General features: G+C 37.1%; 1 protein-coding gene across 2 annotated transcripts in view; it reads left to right on the plus strand.

Moving 5' to 3' along the window:
• The window catches only part of LOC125646136 (parathyroid hormone/parathyroid hormone-related peptide receptor-like), a 57145-nt gene that overhangs the window by 16700 nt on the left and 19143 nt on the right, over positions 1 to 21302 (plus strand). For both annotated transcript variants that reach the window (XM_048872297.2, XM_048872296.2), the window contains exons 3-5: positions 13119 to 13229; positions 18689 to 18807; positions 20880 to 20980. In XM_048872297.2, coding sequence (XP_048728254.2) covers positions 13119 to 13229; positions 18689 to 18807; positions 20880 to 20980 — 331 coding nt within the window. The remainder of the gene's footprint in view (positions 1 to 13118; positions 13230 to 18688; positions 18808 to 20879; positions 20981 to 21302) is intronic.

Raw genomic sequence — 21302 nt, forward strand, 5'->3', positions numbered from 1 at the left:
TGAGCACGAAGGTGGCGAAGATTGGGAATCAATATCGCCAAAGTTTTGGGTTTTTTAAAATTTAGAATCCAAAGTCGAAAAACTTTTATGCAAGGATAGTCTACCGATTTTATATCAAGGTCCTACGACTGAAGTCATTAAAGTCTTGATGACCCAAGCTATACGTAGTTCTTAAAGACTTTATAATACGACTTGCATATGTAAATGTCTCATAATTAACGTCCTTGAAGTGAAGATTGTTCGTACCTCGGCTTAATTGAAAATTGTTCGAAAATTTTGCAAAGTATAACCAATATCTACGCGATTTAATCTAATTTAGCAAATCTCTATGATAATTATTTTTATTAGCCTTTTGTATCAGTCATTATATTTTGCAATTAAATCAAACATCAAATTTCGTTTCAAGTATAAAAAGTTCAAACTACAAAGCCTTCGATTATCTTTTTAACTCATGAAATTAACATCTTTATATCTCTAGAAGATTTAAGATAAAAAACGTATTGTGTTGAAATTATTAGATCATCGAAATAAAGAGCTGTAATTGCAATTTATATTTTAACAACACTTGTTACAAACATTTTTTGAAAAATTATGAAAACTAAATTTGTGTTATTTAAAAGAGTAAAATGAATACAACTTACCATAGAAAATATAATTTATTCTCATGATTTTTAAATTAAGTTCAAAACTGTGGAGAAAATTATTGATTTAGTTATATAGGAAGGGAAAATAAAATATTTCAAGTGGTTTTTTTTTTTCAATTTACAAATCCCTTATTTCTTTAAGGAATGTATTACAGCAAAACTAATTCATGCATCCAGTTTTTGTGTGTGTATTAAATGCCCATAAAGTCTACTCACTCCCAAGGACCTTCCTTTTCACTATCGCCTTAATTCGGTGCATGGGCGACTTTGTCCGTCATTCGTTCATCTGTCAACAGTATCAAATTCGCAACATATTTTCAAACTAATTGTATTTGGAAATTTTCAATTTCTTATGACAATGGGTAAAAACAAAGCCATGGTTCAAGGAAAACACGGGCGATTTACGTCTTGCAATAATGTCAGTTTGTATTACATACATGTGTAGACAGCAATAATACATATATATGTATACGTGTATTCAATTTTCTTGTACTATTCGCAAGAATATACGGCAGACAGGGTGAGCGAGAAAGGGAGAGGAGGAAGAAGATATGAGAAAGGAAGGGGGAGAGGAGAGTGGGAATATAAGGAGAGAGATAGGGGCATAGGGTGAGGGGAGTGAGACCCTTCCCATTCTCCAGCACATTCGTAGTTTGGCAGTGGTTTGGTTTACAATCAGAATTTTCGATCTCTTTTTTCGATGAATAAGGCTTGATGGTCCAAAACACATAAGAAAGTGCTTTATCTCTAATTCAAATAATGAACAAAAAACAGTGTTTTGTCTCTAGTCAATCAAGGAATGAAACAAAAACAAACAAAAAACAGTGCTTTGTCTCTAGTCAATCAAAGAATTAAACAAAAAACAAAACAAAAACAAACAAACAAAAAAACAGTGCTGTCTCTAGTCAATCAAGGAATGAAACAAAACAAAAAATAAATAAACAACAGTGCTTTGTCTCTAGTCAATCAAAGAATTAAAAAAAAAAAAAAAATGAACAAAAACAGTGCTGTCTCTAGTCAATCAAGGAATGAAACAAAAATAAACAAAAAACAGTGTTTTGTCTATAGTCAATCAAGGAATTAAACAAAAACAAAAAAATAAACAAAAAAGTGCTTTGTCTCTAGTCATTCAAGGAATTAAAAAAAAAAAAAAAAATGAACAAAAACAGTGCTGTCTCTAGTCAATCAAGGAATGAAACAAAAATAAACAAAAAACAGTGCTTTGTCTATTGTCAATCAAGGAATTAAACAAAAACAAAAAAATAAACAAAAAACAGTGCTTTGTCTCCAGTCAATCAAGGAATGAAACAAAAACAAAAAATAAACAAAAAAACAGTGCTTTGTCTCTAGTCAATCAAGGAATTAAACAAAAAAAATAAAATAAACAAAAACAGTGCTTTGTCTCTAGTCAATCAAGGAATGAAACAAAACAAAAATCAAAATATCTCGATCGTACACACACACACGAAAAAAAAAAACTACTTTGTAATCATTCAATCAAGGAATGGAGTTACTCGTCACGCACATGCAATTAATTAGCTTACTTTGTTGTGAACATTTCCGCATCTGAAAGGAATTGTTCGACAAAATGATTTTTGAGCCGACCCCGAAAGTTAAAAAAGTAATGAAACTCGGGGCATTCCGACAAGCTAGGACAATCATGGATTTTTTCCCAGCTTACCGGAAATCCCCGAGAAATGATTATGTTGACAGTGTATATACAGGTTATATTTTTTACTGTTGTAATCAACTGGCAGTTTTTACAGAATTATTGGGAAATCATTCGATCATGTCACCGAAATATAGTTCCATTTAACTACTTATAGGATGGGTAAAGGATTCTCCCACAGGTTTTCGTCAAATTTTTAAATTTATCTTAAAATACGTTACTTTTTTTTTTATCTTCGGAACTGCAACACATTTTTAGAAGTAAAACGTTATATCTCTCTCTCTCTCTCTCTCTCTCGCTTTCTAGTTAATCTTTCTCTCTCGCTCTCTCTTATTAAAGCATATTTTTGTGAATTGTAAAACTAAAGTTTGTGTGCTGTACAGATTAAGTATTTCATTATCTATCTCAGAAATATTTATTTTAAACGTGCTTTAATCAAATACAAGTTTCTCCATCAAATGTGATATCTTGTAGTTAACGAAATACATTCTATAATTCCAAGTCAATAAGCACACGGTACCAAACTAATACAGGTCAATGTGAAGGTATACGGCATGACGGTAAACAGCATTAAGTTTTCATTATTCTTTGATTTCCTATGTCCAAGTACATATACATGTAGTATGCAATTTATAGATAGATCTACATTTCAAAAGAATTTCGAAATCGTTTTCAATGCATAAAAATACTTACATATTTCCTGAGTTGGTCGCATGAAACGCAAGTTGAAATGCATAGATGTATTTACAAAAATACACCGGTGTTACAGAATATGATTTATTTTCATATTAGGGCCCTCTCGGGCATACAACATACATGATTGTTAACATCTCAATGTGCAATGTTTATATAAAAAAAATAATGATAAAAAGAAAAGAATAAAACAAGAGTAAAATATGCACTGTTAGTATGAGCAATGTTCATACATGAGACATTTGAACATGATAATACTTATTTGCATTATATGTAAGTACCACCGTGTATCCTAATGCAAAACAGTCAGAAATACACACAGGAAAAAAAAAAAATATATATATATATACATGTACATAACAACACTACATGTAATAATAGTAAAGGTAGTATAAGTACATATGATTGACTGTAATGCAAAAGATACCACGGGGCGGTGCATTGGTACTAAGTCTACATGTTTGTTGTTTTATGTTCGCCATGACCAAAATGTTCAATGTAGTTGTCTGAGATTTATGAATATTTTGATTCTATTTGATTGGCTTCGGCATGTTGTAATTGATTGATTGATGTTTTCCGCCACACTCAACAATTTTTCAGTTATCTGGTGACGCCCACAGAGAACCCAGATACAATGTACCTGGAAAGAGACCCAAATAGAGTTTACCCCTACAATAAAGCTACTCATTCTCCTCAATAAATACAGGATATACTGGTTTTATCAGAAGGATATCTGAGTATTGTAGTAACGTAATAAAACTACAACCAAAGACCCCAAAAGACACGTGATTGTACCGACCTTCCGAAAGTAAACTGGGAAACTTTCTCACTTACCGGCGCGAGCGGGATTCAAACCCGCGCCAACAGAGGTGAGAGGCCGTGTGATTTTGAGTGTGATGCTCTAACCACTCGGCCACGGAGGCTCAAATGTCCCATGGTGTATTTGAATATACAGTATGTAGTTGTACATGTTTATACCAGTCATTGACGGGTTGTGATGTGGTATGGTGGTACGCCCGTACCTTATGGGTCTGTCAGATAAAAACAATACTGAATAGGCTAGGGTCATCAAACTTGGTACACATGTTCCAGATGATTAGAGGAAGTACACCATTGTTTTTCAAGGTCAAAATTACACGGGCAATGTTGGCTTGGAGTCACAAAACTAGAATGAAACATGATACATATTTCACCATAGCAGACAAGTTGTATCATGATGAATCCCGTGGGGATCCGGGCTAGAATAGGTCCTCAGTACCCCTTGCTTGTCGTAAGAAGCAACTAGATGAGGCGGTCCTTCTGATGAAACCATAAAAAAAAAACGTGGTCCCGTGTCACAGCAGGTGTGGCAAGATAAAGATCCTTCCCTGCTCAATGGCCAATAAGCGCCGAGCATATAGGCCTAAATTTTGCAGCCCTTCACCGGCAATGATGACGTCTCCATATGAGTGAAACACAGGGGTTAAACCCGTTTTGGGCCCGAACTCTGTGGTACCATAAATATAGAAAGGGATCTAACTGTGACCCAGATAAAAATCTAACCACTCGCTTCAAATGCCTAAAAAATCTTAAACTAGGTATGCTATAAGCAATTTGTCGTTTTCCTTGCACAAATTAATGGTTTAACTACTTGCATGCCTTTCAAGTCACGGGTTATTAAAATAACAAAGATATACGTCATCGTTCTCTCGATTTCACTTGTTTATTTTTACTAGGACATCTACCGGTCCAGGTCACGGAGTCGTTTCTCGCCTAGGACAGCAGCGAAATTCAGACTAGTATGGAAGATTTCGGACCTGTCAATAAAATTTCAAATCAATTATACGCTACTTACTTCCTCATAGTTTAATAAACTTCTCTATGTTCACGGTATCTGGGTCGCTTATTTTACAAAACATCAACTCCTGACTCTAACTGCCCTTTTGAGAAACGGACTAAAGACCCGAAATATCTAAAACTTTAAAGAGTGAGTGAGTGAGTAAAATAATCTAAATGAAATAAAATAAACAAAAACAAAAAACTTAAGAAAGCCAAAAAGTAATGTTCAATTTCCTTCTCTGGGTGCAATATCACAAGAATAATGCTTTGATCAATTTTAAGGTGTTTGAGATTTTAAGTCTATCGGGTATTTAGTGCTTTCATTAAAATGGCAGATCTTGTCAACAGTTATGCTGCTGAGGAAAAATAAGTCTTGTAACGTCTACACGAAGAACATTATTAAAGTATGAGGAAGTAAGTAGCGTATAATTGATTTGAAATTTTAATTGACAGGTCCGAAATCTTCCACACTAGTCTAAATTTCGCTGCTGTCATAGGCGAGAAACGACTCCGTGACCTGGACCGGTAAATGTCCTAGTAAAAATAAACAAGTGAAAACGAGAGAACGATGACGTATATCTTTGTTATCTTAAGAACCTGTGACTTGAAATAGTTATACCATTAATCTATGCGAGGAAATGACAAATTACGTATAGCATACCTAGTTTAAGATTTTTTTTAGGCATTTGAAGCGAGTGATTAGTTTTTTTTTATCTGGATCACAGTTAGACCCCTTTCTATATTTATGGTATCACAGAGTTCGGGCCCAAAACGGGCTTAGCCCCTGTGGAGTGAAATATTCCCGAGAGAACAGCTTACGTCGCTATAAAGTATATATATAAACGTGCATATATCCCTATAAAGTATATATAGAGAATACATGGCCAAATCTATACGACGTGTATATACATACATGTATACATATTATTAATATACATTTTGATAGTACTGATATCTTCGTTTCGATTTTCTTACAGTTTCTGTGTAGTTGATTTACTTTTTACAAAACAAAGAAGTACTGCATCGTAAAGCGTTATATCGATGGATTTCAGAATAGGGTGGTTTTCGTGGATATGACTGGGGTGAACTTTTTGCCCGTAAAAGTTCTAAGAAACTTGCAAGTGGTTTAACCTTTAGATATCTTTGTTCAGTAGTGTACTCTCGAGTTTTAAGATTTGTTATTTTCAGAAATCATTCCTAAAATGCATACACGACTAGAGCTTCGCCTGCGTGATCAGAATCATAATCAGCACTCCGTAATTAACGTTTAGGTATCCAGTTTAATAATAGATGTCATTATGAGCACTTTCTCAGTTTGTCGTGTGCTTGATTTGGGTGGATTATGTCATGAAAAAGGTCCGTAGGTTGCGAAATTGAATTACACAGCGGAAACAAAAGTACACTGAGATCCTGCAACACGGTAGATGTGAGTCTTCCCGCCATTTACGTAGTTACATGTATGTGTGTAGGGGTTAATAAGGGAGTAGAATCAGAAGAGGTGGGGAAGTTAGCACTAGAGGCATATATTAAAGATCTGGAATATTCCGTCAGAGACGCAGCTGTTGGATTTCCATCAAAAACGGAAATTTCACAATTCTTTAATTGAAATTTATCATACGTCGCCGTGTATGGACAATCTGTTGATTGATTGTGTCTCGAGAATATTTTACCCACATGGAGACGTCACCACTGGTAGAAGATCTAATCTGAATTGATCAATAAGACGATTTTTTAATTTAAAAAAATACGGAATATACATTTAGAAAAAATACCTGCCTCTGTTTCATACCTTGTATAAATCGTCTGGATTGAAATTAAAATCACGATTTAATTTAATTTATTTTCAGGTTGATTTAGGGTGTGGTACAGAAATATACAATTCTTTACTTGTATTATAATGAGATACGCTCAAATCTCAACACCCTCTAACAATATCTCGGACTATATATCAAAACCCCACTTTTATAGCCTCGGATATTAAGTATACAATTATTTGGAATAATTTCGAACACGATAATGGTTTTTCTTTTTCATTGTAAGGTTTTGAACACAAGAAATTATGATAGACGATGATGACACGCTTCTCATTTAATATGACGTCACTTGTCAGTGGATTTCTAGTTGACGTTAGCGGCATCATGTAAGGGCAGAAACAACAGCGCTCTGTATTCTGATCGGGTTGCCCTTTTAAAATAAAGCTTCATTATTACAATATTGTCCGGAATATGAATTAGAATTACACTAAGATGTGAGAATGTTAATCATTAGTTGAGGAAAATAAATCGAAAATCGCACCTCATTTGAAAAGTAATACTGCTGTCCCTCATTATAAATACAGATGCACTGAGTGAACGAATTTTACGGTGTGCAACATCAAACGATGATTTGTGTGTCAACGGCTTCAAAATATCAAATTTTACAACAAAGAGATCGATACCGGTCACCCCCGGACGCACGGGAGACGGGTTTATGAGATTCGTTCTTAATTTCAGTTCTTTTTAATGTCAAAGATAACTGATGGCGTTTTCTTAAATGTGGAAATAAATTAAACAAATCCCAAGGATGACTTTAGAGGTCTATCATATTTCTTTTTCACCGAGTAAAAAGTCTGGAATACGAAGAAAACAGAGGACTTGAAAGCAATATCATGTTTCTATCAGATTTAAAACCATAAAATGCACCACGCGTGTTTCTTTTTAGTATCATTAAAGACGTTATCACTCTCATCTAATTACATATAATTTCACATTATCTAAAGTCGATTGGACACGCTATTTCTCGTTTACTTCTTGTTTTATTCTGTATTTAATATACGCATTTTCCGCATGAATTCTATACTAGTAATCGCTGTATGGGTTTAAGTAACATTTTAACATAATTAAGAAATCAACGTCATGTAAAATGTACATGTAATATCTTGTTTTAAGCCGTGTATAAATCAATCAATAATAAATAAGTAGAACATCAGTACGGAATATAAAGTATATAAAGAAATGTACTGGCACACATATACCTTTGGGACGCTTTGTGAAACACGAAATCAACACTGGATATGAATTATGCAGAGAATAATTGATAAGATTGCGGATTATACTCTACGCACCGGAATACGATGTGTGATGATTTAAATGTTCCTCTATACATGTGCATCTGTAATTCGAGATCACTTGAAACTTGCTACAAACCTTTTTTTTTTTTTTAAAATGATGAAATATAAAGCTAACATTATGTTTTTGTAAGTAACATTAATACAATTTACCGTATGAAATGCAATTTCCCCCCATGATTTCTCAATCAAGTCCAAAACAGTGGGAATAATTTGCAAAGAGTTATATAAGGGAGGAGGAATATGTGTACTATTCGAACTTTTGCAATCAAAGAAAAATTTACAATGTTTTCTATTTTTCAGGAATTTTATTCTCTCTCCTCTCTCTCTCTCTCTCTCTTTCAAATGATGGGTACGCAGTTGTGTACATGTGTATAGACAACTACGCGTCCGAGTGACCCATGCATTCATTTGTTTTTATTGGTATGAATTGTCCTTCATGTATTAGCGTAATCAGATGCTTAGTGCGCGGCGCCAGATCTAAGCAGTTGATGAAAGGTTCCATTAAGGTCATTTAATATTTTTTTTTAAAAACCAGGATATTTGCAAGCATTGTATGTTTGGCTTGTCATGCTTTGAAATAAATTGTGTCACAATTAATTTATTGAAAATATACAAATATATGATTATTGTGAATTGTATGTAATTCAAATAGATATGATTAACTTATCACAAAAAGTTGTAAATTACTATAGAATTTGAAACATATCGCTAATCTATATATCATATTGCTGTTACCAAACAGTATCATTTTTATTACTCATTTGTAATTATACAAACATGTAATCAAACATATATGTATGACCTTGACTATGTACTTGCATGGAGAAGGCTGATATAGGCAGTGCCTGTTGTCTAATCCATTTGTATTTCATACATAATAAAATATTGTTTAAATCAAAATTAAGTTATCCGGACGTTTCATTTTCCCGGACCACTTTCTTGGAAACACTATCCGGATTAACGAGGCGCCACTACGGTGATAATCACGAAATATAATAAGTTTATATTGTTGTCGTCATTATGCGTTAAGGGCCTCCGTGGCCGAGTGGTTAGAGCATCGCGCTCAAAATCACACGGCCTCTCACCTCTGGTCGGCGCAGGTTCGAATCCCCTTTCGGAAGGTCGGTGGTCTCTTCCCAGGTACATTGTAACTGGGTTCTCTCTTACACCAATAAAAACTTCTGGGTTCTCTCTTACACCAATAAAAACTGGGCGCCACCACATAACTGAAAAATTGTTGAGTGTGGCAGAAAACAGCAAAACAATCAATCAAATATGCGTTAAAATCATATAGCATCACTGAAGAGACATTATTTGTCGAAATTCGCATCTAGTGTATCAAAATTGGTACCGTATAAGTTTTACATTATGACCCCTGGGTCGAGGCCTCTGCTGGTGGACTGTTAGTCCCCGAGGGTCTCTACAGCTCACTAGCTTGAAAATACGGATGTATATTTAATTGCTGTTATTAAATTTAGAAATTCATTTCAAAATTAAGGATTATCTCCCTCATGCATAGCTCTTATCCTTGGACGAATTTGGCTCCACTTGTTTGTTTGGCACGCTGTTTTTGGCTATATTTAGATCTAAAACTTCATAGTTATTTCGGATTTCAAACATTTCGGTTGAGCATCACTGAAGAGACATTATTTGTCGAAATGCGCATCTGGTGCATCAAAATTGGTACCGTATAAGTTTTACATTACTGCTAACGTGTGTAATATACATGAATCATGATATTCTATTCCCAATGTCTTTGCCTTCGACATCGTGACCAATGGTAATGATGGTCATTTCCTTAGGTTGTGAACAATTCCCGTGCATGTATGAATCATAATAAATATAGTGTATATCGTGCTCATTCAACAAAATTATATATGCAATGTATTTGCACGCGCTGTTGCCTCGTGGTGTATGAATACATGTACATGCACACAGAATGTAGTGAGGAGTATTAGGGCATCTTCATCACTCATATGGTCCCGTGAGTTAGAGTAGGTCTTCAGTACCCCTTGCTTGTCGTATGAGGCTTCTAAATGGGGCGGTCCTTCGGATGCGCAAAAACCGACACCCCGTGTCACAGCAGGTGTGGCACGAAAAAGATCCTTCCCTGCTCCAAGGCCGTAAGCGCCGAGCATAGGCCTAAATTTTGCAGCCCTTCACAGGCAGTGGTGACGTCGCCATATGAATGAAATATTGTCGAGAGGGACGTTAAACAATATAAAATCAATCACTCATCACTCATATAAACTATTTGCGTAATGGATATCCTCGTCTGTCCGTCGTAGTTCGTCAACTTTTGAACATTTCGTACTCCTCAGATATACATGACTAAGTTTCGCCATATCGGAACGACAATTGTGCATTTCGTATTTCTTGCTTCATTCGTCTCATGGGGTAGGACTGGTTATGAGTTTAATCTCCAAGGAGTTACAAAATATATACGAACCGTGTTAAAATGTATCATACATGTATGTATCTAAATGTTTAAAACTTCTTTCGCTGTTCTTGCATGAACATCTAGCAAACAAAAGTACATAGTTATGACACTGAGCACGGAAGCCTCAATCAAACTTGTGAAACCCAAAGTCCTTGAGTCAGGATACAGAATCTAGAGTGGGGATGTATGAATCACATAGTGATCTACTCCTGGGTATCTAGGAAATAAACAAGATACTTTGTTATGTACATCATGGCAACCTTTTTAAATTCATGACCCAGGAGTCAGGGGTTCTGTCTCCAGAGTGAGGTTACATACATGAGGATCATTTAGAGAAAATACAGCTATCTTCTTTACACCTACCTACAAAACGGTCGCTCAGTGGTAGATCATTCGCTTAGTAACCGGAAGGTTGTGAGTTCGAGTCCCGCTTGTGTTGCACCTAAGATGTAAACTTAGGTAGTGATTACTCCTTCGCTAAACACTTGGCATCACCTTTTTTGGATGTGACCTTAACAACGGAGATCCCGTGTCGCGGCAGGCATTGGCCCGTTAAGGAATCCTCACTGCTACGGTCATATGCACTAAAAAGGGCTAAATTAATGGCACTTCACATACAGCTGGTGACGTCTCGATATGAGTGAAAAATTCTTAACAGGGCGGAAAGCAAACAAACCTACCTACCTGCAAAACACAAAACCACCTACCTACAACACCTAAACACTTCTACCTACAGCGCACAAATACCCATACCTACAAAGCACAACCTCTACCTACACCACACAAACACTCCTACCTACAAAGCACAAATACCCCTACCTACAAAGCACAGAAACTCCTACCTACAAAGCACAGAAACTCCTACCTACAAAACACACAAACTCCTACCTACAAAACACACAAACTCCTACCTACAAAACACACAAACTCCTACCTACAAAACACACAAACTCCTACCTACAACGCACACAAACTCCTACCTACAAAGCACAAACACTCCTACCCACAAAGCACAAACACTCCTACCTACAAATCACAAACAATTCCATCTACAACGCATAAAAACTAGATGTGTAGTGATGGTGGCATATAAGGACATCTACCAAACTTGTGAAATTCATAAGCCCAGGATAAATATTTTCGGTCCCTGGGTAGGGAGTTATGGCTCATAACCTGATAATGCATTAAATCTTTAGAATACTCTTGACTCCTGAATATCTGCTTCATGATTTTCACAAGGTTGCTTTTGACCGGAAAATGTGTCATATTTATGACATTAATTTTCAAATTATTGGACAATGCCAGGTAAACCCAAAGACGTTTTTGACGTCTACAGGTAGACTGAAAATAAGAGAGAAAGACAATACATTGTGAATTGAAACAAATCTAATTTTTTGATTCCCTAAGTCAACACAGATATCGGAAAATCACATAAACATTTAACACCAGTCATTGTTATATCACATCAAAACGTAAATTTGAAAGACATATCCCCCTGCTGTATTTAGAAACTTCTTCACAAACGCTTTTTCTGGATGTTTTCTTTATTATTATCTCTTAATTTTGAATTATTATTTTAGCTTCCATGACTATTTTTCCTTCATTTCACGACATCGAGGGTTCTTTTTGCTGGCGTTAATTATTTCCTCATCCAATATATTCGAAAACATAATACTTTTGAGATGAAAAGGCTCCTGGCCATAGCTTTCTCGCCAATTTATCACTATTAAGACAGTATTCGCAGAACTTTTATTTACATAATTAAATTTTGATAGTGCAATGAGAAATGCAGTGAGAGTCTTTTATTATGACAATGACACGGAATATAAGTTGTTCATGCCGGACCCGTGACTCTCATTTGTATTGTCTGGCGCTTAGTTAAGGACCAGTCGCTATGATTTACGTGGTGCCGTGACCAGTCGCTATGATTTACGTGGTGCCGTGACCAGTCGCTATGATTTACGTGGTGCCGTGATCGAGAGTCACACGCCGACATCACGATAATCATGTGAGCACTCTGACCACCAGGCGACCAATGATGACCAAATGTAAATATGGTAAAACTATTATAGCTATCTAGTTTTCAGGTCGATATATCCCTGTGAAGTCGAAATAAAAAACACCACAGGGTCGTCCACTTCTGCTTTATACTTCCATATTTGATTGAAAATAGATATTAACGGTAATGATAAACGGGATGATTCCAGCTTCCCCATCTCAACTTCCCATATTTATGTAGCAATATTCCATTATCACCTGCATATGGTGTTTATATCTCTCAACTGATTCGATACGCAAGAGCTTGTTCTGTGTATGATCAGTTTTTAAACCAAGGCAGGCTAATGACAACAAGTTGCTGGTGCAGGAGTTTCAACAGTGTCGTTTAAAGTCAGTATCATATAATAAATTTAATGGTCTTTATAACAATCTAGTTTGCCAATACAACCTATCATTGGGTCAAATGCTTTCTGACTTCTTTCATATCGATTGTTAGGCCGTTTTTGGCACGCTGATTTTGGATTAGATGACAAAATTCTCCAGAGACACCAATTGTCTTAAAACTCTGTTGCATGTTTCGGAATGAAATAAAAACAGGAAATTCGTATATAACACTCATACGATAATTTAATATAACTCCTTCCAGTGACGGACCCAGGTATGATTTATTTTTGTTTAGTCTCATGAGGTTGGAACTACCTTAAATCACATTTTCAAAATTACTTTGTAACTATTCTTTGTCAACAGCTTTGTCATGTCCGCCTGTCTGGGACCACATTATGTGTTGGAACGCCACAGAATCCGGGGCCACGGCCACACAACCATGTCCTAGCTACATCCACAAGTTTCTCCTGCACGGTAAGAAAAGCATCTCTGTAAAGAGAGCCATTGTTATCTCCATAATATATCCAAACTATCCAAATATAATCCATAACGAGTGAAAAAAAAACTTAACTTCTCCAATGTACGGTATATCACACACAAAAAGCTTTTAAACATCTCCAATGTACGGTATATCACACACACAAAAAAGCTTAACATCTCCAATGTACGGTATTTCACACACACACAAAATCTTAACTTCTGTAATGTACCGTATATCACATAAATTGGGCGTCGGGATTATTTTGTTGGTATCTCAAAAAAGTAGACTAAACAGTTCATAAGTTTTTGGTGGATTTGAATTTTGTTCCTCCGCCAAACATTGCATAAAAAAACTTATACTGTAAAGCATAAAAAAAATCTAGGAGTGGCTAGGTGGATACACCAATTTCGAAAAAGAAAGCGTGTTCACTAGAAAGTGGCCAATTTCATTGAACGTATGTATTATGCATTAAAGGAAGTTTAATATTCAGAATTGGTTCACAAAAAATACGTATTTGCCTGAATAGAAGTGCACGCTCTCAGTTCGATAGTGAATATAACTATAGGGGAGACAGGAAGTCCATTGTTACATTCCTAGTTCGGTACTGTACAGAAAGGCAGTCCATTTTTACATTCCTAGTCCGGTAATGTACACAGCTATAGGGGAGACAGGTAGTCCGTCGTGACATTCCTAGTCCGGTACTGTACAGACAGGCAGTCCGTCGTTATATTCCTAATCCGGTAGTGTACATACAAAAATCCGCTTTTACATTCCTAGTCCGGTACTGTACAGACAGAAAGTCCGTCGTTACATTCCTAGTCCGGTAGTGTACATACAAAAATCCGCTTTTACATTCCTAGTCCGGTAATGTACAGACAGAAAGTCCGTCGTTACATTCCTAGTCCGGTAGTGTACATACAAAAATCCGCTTTTACATTCCTAGTCCGGTAGTGTACAGACAGAAAGTCCGTCGTTACATTCCTAGTCCGGTAGTGTACAGACAGACAGTCCGTTGTTACATTCCCTAGTCCGGTACTGTACAGACAGACATTCTGTCGATACTTTCCTAGTCCGGTAGTGTACAGACAGACAGTCCGTCGTTATATTCCTAGTCCGGTAGTGTACAGACAGGCAGTCTGTCGATACTTTCCTAGTCCGGTAGTGTACAGACAGACAGTCCGTCGTTATATTCCTAGTCCGGTAGTGTACAGACAGACAGTCCGTCGGTACGTTCCTAGTCCGGTAATGTACAGACAGACAGTCCGTCGTTATATTCCTAGTCCGGTAATGTACAGACAGGCAGTCTGTCGATACTTTCCTAGTCCGGTAGTGTACAGACAGACAGTCCGTCGTTATATTCCTAGTCCGGTAGTGTACAGACAGACAGTCCGTCGTTATATTCCTAGTCCGGTAGTGTACAGACAGACAATCCGTCGTTACATTCCTAGTCCGGTAGTGTAGAGACAGACAGTCCGTCGTTACATTCCTAGTCTGGTACTGTACAAACAGGAAGTCCGTCGTTACATTCCTAGTCCGGTAATGTACAGACAGAAAATCCGCCTTTACATTCCTAGTCCGGTAGTGTAGAGACAGACAGTCCGTCGTTACATTCCTAGTCTGGTACTGTACAAACAGGAAGTCCGTCGTTACATTCCTAGTCCGGTAGTGTACAGACAGGAAGTCCGTCGTTACATTCCTAGTCCGGTAGTGTACAGACAAAAATCCGCTTTAAAATTCCTAGTCCGGTACTGTACAGACAGAAAGTCCGTCGTGATATTTTTAGTCCGATACTGTACAGACAGACAGTCCATCGTTATATTCCTAGTCCGGTAATGTACAAACAGGAAGTCTGTCGTTACATTCCTTGTCCGGTAGTGTACAGACAGACAGTCCGTCGTCATATTCCTATTCCGGTAGTATATAGACAATCTGTCGTTACATTCCTAGTCTGGTACTGTACAGACAGAAAGTCCGTCGTGATATTCCTAGTCCGGTACTCTACAGCCAGAAAGTCCGCTGTTATATTCTTAGTCCGATACTGTACAGATAGGAAGTCCGTCGTTACATTCATAGTCCGGTAGTGTACAGACAGACAGTCCGCTGTTATATTCCTAGTCCGGTAGTGTACAGATAGGCAGTCCGTTGTTACATTCATAGTCCGTCGTGACATTCCTAGTCCGGTACTGAACAGACAGGAAGTCCGTTGTTACATTCCTCGTCCGATACTGTATAGACAGAAAGTCCGTCTTTACATTCCTAGTCCGGTACTGTACAGACAGGAAGTCCGTTGTTACATTCCTAGTCCGGTAATGAACAGACAGGAAGTCCGTCGTTATATTCCTAGTCCGGTAGTGTACAGACAGACAGTCCGTCGTTACATTCCTAGTCCGGTAATGTACAGATAGGAAGTCCGTCGGTACGTTCCTAGTTCGGTAATGTACAGACAGACAGTCCGTCGTTATATTCCTAGTCCGGTACTGTACAGACAGACAGTCTGTTGTTATATTCCTAGTCCGGTACTGTACAGACAGACAGTTCGTCGTTATATTCCTAGTCCGGTAGTGTACAGACAGACAGTCCGTCGTTATATTCCTAGTCCGGTAGTGTACAGACAGACAGTCCGTCGTTATATTCCTAGTCCAGTAATGTACAGACAGACAGTCCGTCGTTATATTCCTAGTCCGGTAATATACAGACAGACAGTCCGTCGTTATATTCCTAGTCCGGTACTGTACAGACAGACAGTCCGTCGTTACATTCCTAGTCCGGTACTGTACAGACAGACAGTTCGTCGTTATATTCCCAGTCCGGTAGTGTACAGACAGACAGTTCGTCGTTACATTCCTAGTCCGGTAGTGTACATACAGACAGTCCGTCGTTATATTCCTAGTCCGGTAATGTACAGACAGAAAGTCTGCTGTTACATTCCTAGTCCGGTAGTGTACAGACAGACAGTTCGTCGTTACATTCCTAGTCCGGTAGTGTACAGACAGACAGTTCGTCGTTATATTCCTAGTCCGGTAGTGTACAGACAGACAGTTCGTCGTTATATTCCTAGTCCGGTAGTGTACAGACAGACAGTCCGTCGTTACATTCCTAGTCCGGTAATGTACAGATAGGAAGTCCGTCGGTACGTTCCTAGTCCGGTACTGTACAGACAGGAAGTCTGTTGTTACATTCCTAGTCCGGTACTGTACAAACAGACAGTCCGTCGTTATATTCCTAGTCCGGTAGTGTACAGACAGACCGTCCGTCGTTATATTCCTAGTCCGGTAGTGTACAGACAGACAGTCCGTCGTTATATTCCTAGTCCGGTAATGTACAGACAGACAGTCCGTCGTTATATTCCTAGTCCGGTAATGTACAGACAGACAGTCCGTCGTTATATTCCTAGTCCGGTACTGTACAGACAGACAGTCCGTCGTTATATTCCTAGTCCGGTACTGTACAGACAGACAGTTCGTCGTTACATTCCTAGTCCGGTAGTGTACAGACAGACAGTCCGTCGTTATATTCCTAGTCCGGTAGTGTACAGACAGACAGTCCGTCGTTATATTCCTAGTCCGGTAATGTACAAACAGGCAGTCTGTCGTTACATTCCTAGTCCGGTAGTGTACAGACAGAAAGTCCGTCGTTATATTCCTGGTCCGGTAATGTACAGACAGACAGTCCGTCGTTATATTCCTAGTCCGGTAGTGTACAGACAGACAGTCCGTCGTTATATTCCTAGTCCGGTAATGTACAAACAGGCAGTCTGTCGTTACATTCCTAGTCCGGTAGTGTACAGACAGACAGTCCGTCGTTATATTCCTAGTCCGGTAATGTACAGACAGACAGTCCGTCGTTATATTCCTAGTCCGGTAATGTACAGACAGACAGTCCGTCGTTATATTCCTAGTCCGGTAATGTACAGACAGACAGTCTGTCGTTACATTCCTAGTCCGGTAGTGTACAGACAGAAAGTCCGTCGTTACATTCCTAGTCCGGTAATGTACAGACAGACAGTCCGTCGTTATATTCCTAGTCCGGTAATGTACAGACAGACAGTCTGTCGTTACATTCCTAGTCCGGTAATGTACACAGCTATAGGGAGACAGGCAGTTATTATGAGGTCACTCTATCTCGGTTACGATATTATGTTCATCGTGTGTTACATGTAATATGAAAACTACGGCAGTAGTGTTTAACAAAGACATAGAACCGTCAGAAATTTCTGATACAATTGATAACAAAGAACGAGTCGATTAAATAAGAAAAGAACTGTCCAAACAAGTCCTTATTCAAATATAAAAATAAGCAAGGTGTTCTATCAATGTCTATTTCCAGATATTCATTCTATAATTGTGACCAGCCTAATGGCATACATTGTACCTACATGTATATATCCATTTTTCTGTAAACCTTTTAAGTGATATTAGTTTGGTTATCTGGAACTACGTAGGGACTTGTGTGGTCATTTTTCATTTCTAAGAAAATATATTTCTGGCTTCGACAATTTGTAGTGATGTCTAAGTTTATACCCAGGAGATATAGTCTTAATTAGGTTTTATGGATTCACAATTCTTTTCAAATAAAAGCGTTTTATCTATTCTTATTGAGACCCTTATTCCTCTTTGACTTATTCAAAACTAGAATTAATAAATGTATATTACATTGAAATATCCTATAACGGTAATCATAATTCACGAAGATAATACAGATATGTACATGTAATTAGACACTTGTTTGTTTGAAACGTCCTACGTTTAGAAACATACGATCAAATAGCAAGTAGTTGTATAGGCAGATTCAAATCACAGGAGGTTGCTGATATTTGAACAGAGTAAAAATATACACAGAAAAAAAGACTTTTTAAGCCAATAGCAATCATAGGAGATTGCTAATACAAATGTAGATAAGATAGAAGAATGCTAGAGTTTTTAATGTAATAGAAATCGTAGGAGAATACGAATAACTTCAGCGCAATGAACGTTGGTGTAAATGCTTCGTTACAACAATACGTATATATATTCCAACATATCTGTTTTAGCAAAGAATTGTCTAGCTCTAGAATGATGAATACTGGATGTCGGTGAGATAGTCTGGGGTCTCCCAACAAATTTAAGTAATGAAAAAGGCAACCAATTTCTGATTAAATATGAGAATTGATACGCATATCAATGAATGAGATAAGCCACATTGTGATGAGTCAGTGAAATTCAGCAACATGAAATTATTTCATTCAGACAAGAAAATGACCTTGTTCCAATAGTATAACGAGCAACCAAAACCGAAGGTTCATTATGCATTAAGAAGATTGCATTGCAAAATCGTTTCTCAATGTCTAACGAAATTACAATCCCGCGGGGAGTTGCCGAGACAGAAACACCAAACACTTGTAAGTTCTAAAATCATTTTAATTTCTATAGAGAGATACCATGCGTTATTTCTAAAATGGAAGTCCTCTTTTCAGGATTTGCCCAGAGAACCTGTACAGAGAATGGCACTTGGTACATCAACCCCACCATAAATCGGTCATGGACAGACTTTAACGGGTGTGTGGCGCACGGAAAGGGGCGACAATCCCTATATGTAAGCAAATTTTCCTTCAACTGCCGTATCTAAAAAAAAATTAATTTCAATGTTGACTCTTGTCGTTGTACGAAATTACCTGATTGTTATTGATTTATATATTTCATCTCCTCAGGGTTCTAGAATTACCAAGGCCAAGAAATATATTTCTAGACGTGCATGATATCTTTCAAGAGTTTTTTTTTTCCAGAATCAGTTTCAGCAAAAATGATAGACATTGAAGGCAACAAAGAGTTCTTATTATATATCATGTTTCATTTATTACAACAAATCTGTGATATGATAATTGACCAAGAAGAAAGTAGATAGAAATTATGTCTGGGCTAGCGCAAATATTTCTTAATGACACATGCGTGACTGAGAACGAAATCTAAGAGATGTAACATAAAAAACCTATTTAAATGGTTTGGGTAAAACTAGATGAATTTTTATTACTGCTGTTTTGTTTAGGAATGTAATTAATACATAATAATGCGTGTAAATTAGATATGATAATTACATCAGTACGTTTGTCTCATTTTTCATACCCGATATTCGCTGTCCATTCATTTGAATTACTTTGCACGATTCATGTAAACATGTACTCTAACTTGATTTTTTTTCGCGTCCCATTCCAAAAGTTTTTATTCCTATATAGACGTCATTAGCTTTAGCTGAAGCGCCACAAATTTTGACTTAAACACGACGCTCAAAGTCGTAGCAGTGAGGGTTCTGTATCGTGTCAATGCTCCCCATAACACGGAACCTTCGTTTTAAACCCGAAAGTCCCGTCTCTTTGGCTTCCAATGTTGGCTACATAGTGGGGGAATAGTCTCTACCTATGACAAGACTTGTCATCGGGATCGAGAATCCAACCTGTGACTTCTCGGTCTGGACGGGAACGCACTGACCATTAGGGTATCGCGCTCGGCGTCTCTATACGCATAACTTCGTATTATCGGTGGTATATTGTAATCCACGACCTATAATAATAGCGATTGAATAAAGGGACCAGTTGATGAAGGCAATAACGCGCTTAAAAGACCGTCACAGTGGCCGAATAGCAAATCTCTTCCACTGTCCATATTTATGTTTTTATATTTTTGTTTTATTATTTTACACAATAGTTGTTCCACAAGTTACGTCTGTCTGAAATATTAATCAAGAGTCAGAGGCGGTAGATCAACTGTCACCCATAGAGAGATCACAAATCAGTTTACGTGCGTCAACATGTTTCGTCTGCGACCTACATAAACTGAGGATCAAAACGTGCTCACAGGTCGTCCATTTCAATACTGCAGATTGGGGTTTTTTTTTTATGAGCAAAGTTTAAAATCATAAAAAAAAAAAGATTACGAATAGAGTGTAGAGTTTGTCGAAGCAAATTATACGTCGAGTGATCCTGGTATATTTCTCTAATTGAAGATAGAATTAGAAGATAGTAGAATTACAAAGGATCATAGCAATAGTTAATCCCCCAATATAGACGCTACAACTAGGAAATAAGTCCCAAACCTAGATTCAAAACACCACGTGATCATTTTATTACCCAATTAGTATATAATGGGTAATTTTCTGTGTAGCGACTTCTTGACATGATTATTTTGTTTTTTTTAAATTTCATTTAACGAACATACTGAAATGAAAAATAAGAATATTCTTCCACACTGTTGTAAATAAGGAAATCCAACAGAAGCTAGGCATGAATCTATGACGGATGTAATAATTTAATCCAGTGTTATTTACAACAGATGATCTAAACGCTCTTTATAACGGAACTGATTTGACAGATACATTTGTATTTGGATGAAATGATGAAAGTTGTTTGATAACGTAACTGATAGTATATAGAAAAAATAACAAACATTACAACATTACGGTAATCTCTCTCTCTCTCTCTCTCTCTCTCTCTCTCTCTCTCTCTCTCTATATATATATATATATATATATATATATACATCTTTTCAGCGTTTTTGCTTTATATTACCATTGTCATAATTATCACTTTTAGGTCTTTTTGTACGGTGTTAGTTGTATGCATTTGACCAAACTCCTTTTACTATTAATTCTAAAATATAAAACCCCTTTTTCAGCAACACCTTGATCGCATTCAGATCATGTCAATCACCGGCTATACGATATCCCTTGTGTCACTGACCGTGGCTGTTGGTATACTTCTTCACCTCAGATACAGGTTAGCGATTGCGATGTCTTGATTTCATTTCGTTTGTAACACGCAATTTGATTGGCCAAGTAACCCACTTTATTTTTCAATAAGATAGCTTGCTACATGTATGTAGAGTATCACTGCACGATTTTGTTCACCATTGATCTTTAAACATAGATGTAGTTTTATGTTTAACTCGAATTTTAAACGTACATATACATATTATGTTATAACTCAATTTTGTAGTAGGATATTATCTACCTCTTCGGTGGATGGTTTAGGACAAGTGGAAGCAATATTTCACGAATTTAAGTTTCGTTCACACGAAATAAAATACATTCTTGATTTT

Source organism: Ostrea edulis, chromosome 6 (assembly GCF_947568905.1).
Source record: "Ostrea edulis chromosome 6, xbOstEdul1.1, whole genome shotgun sequence".
NCBI lineage: Eukaryota > Metazoa > Mollusca > Bivalvia > Ostreida > Ostreidae > Ostrea > Ostrea edulis.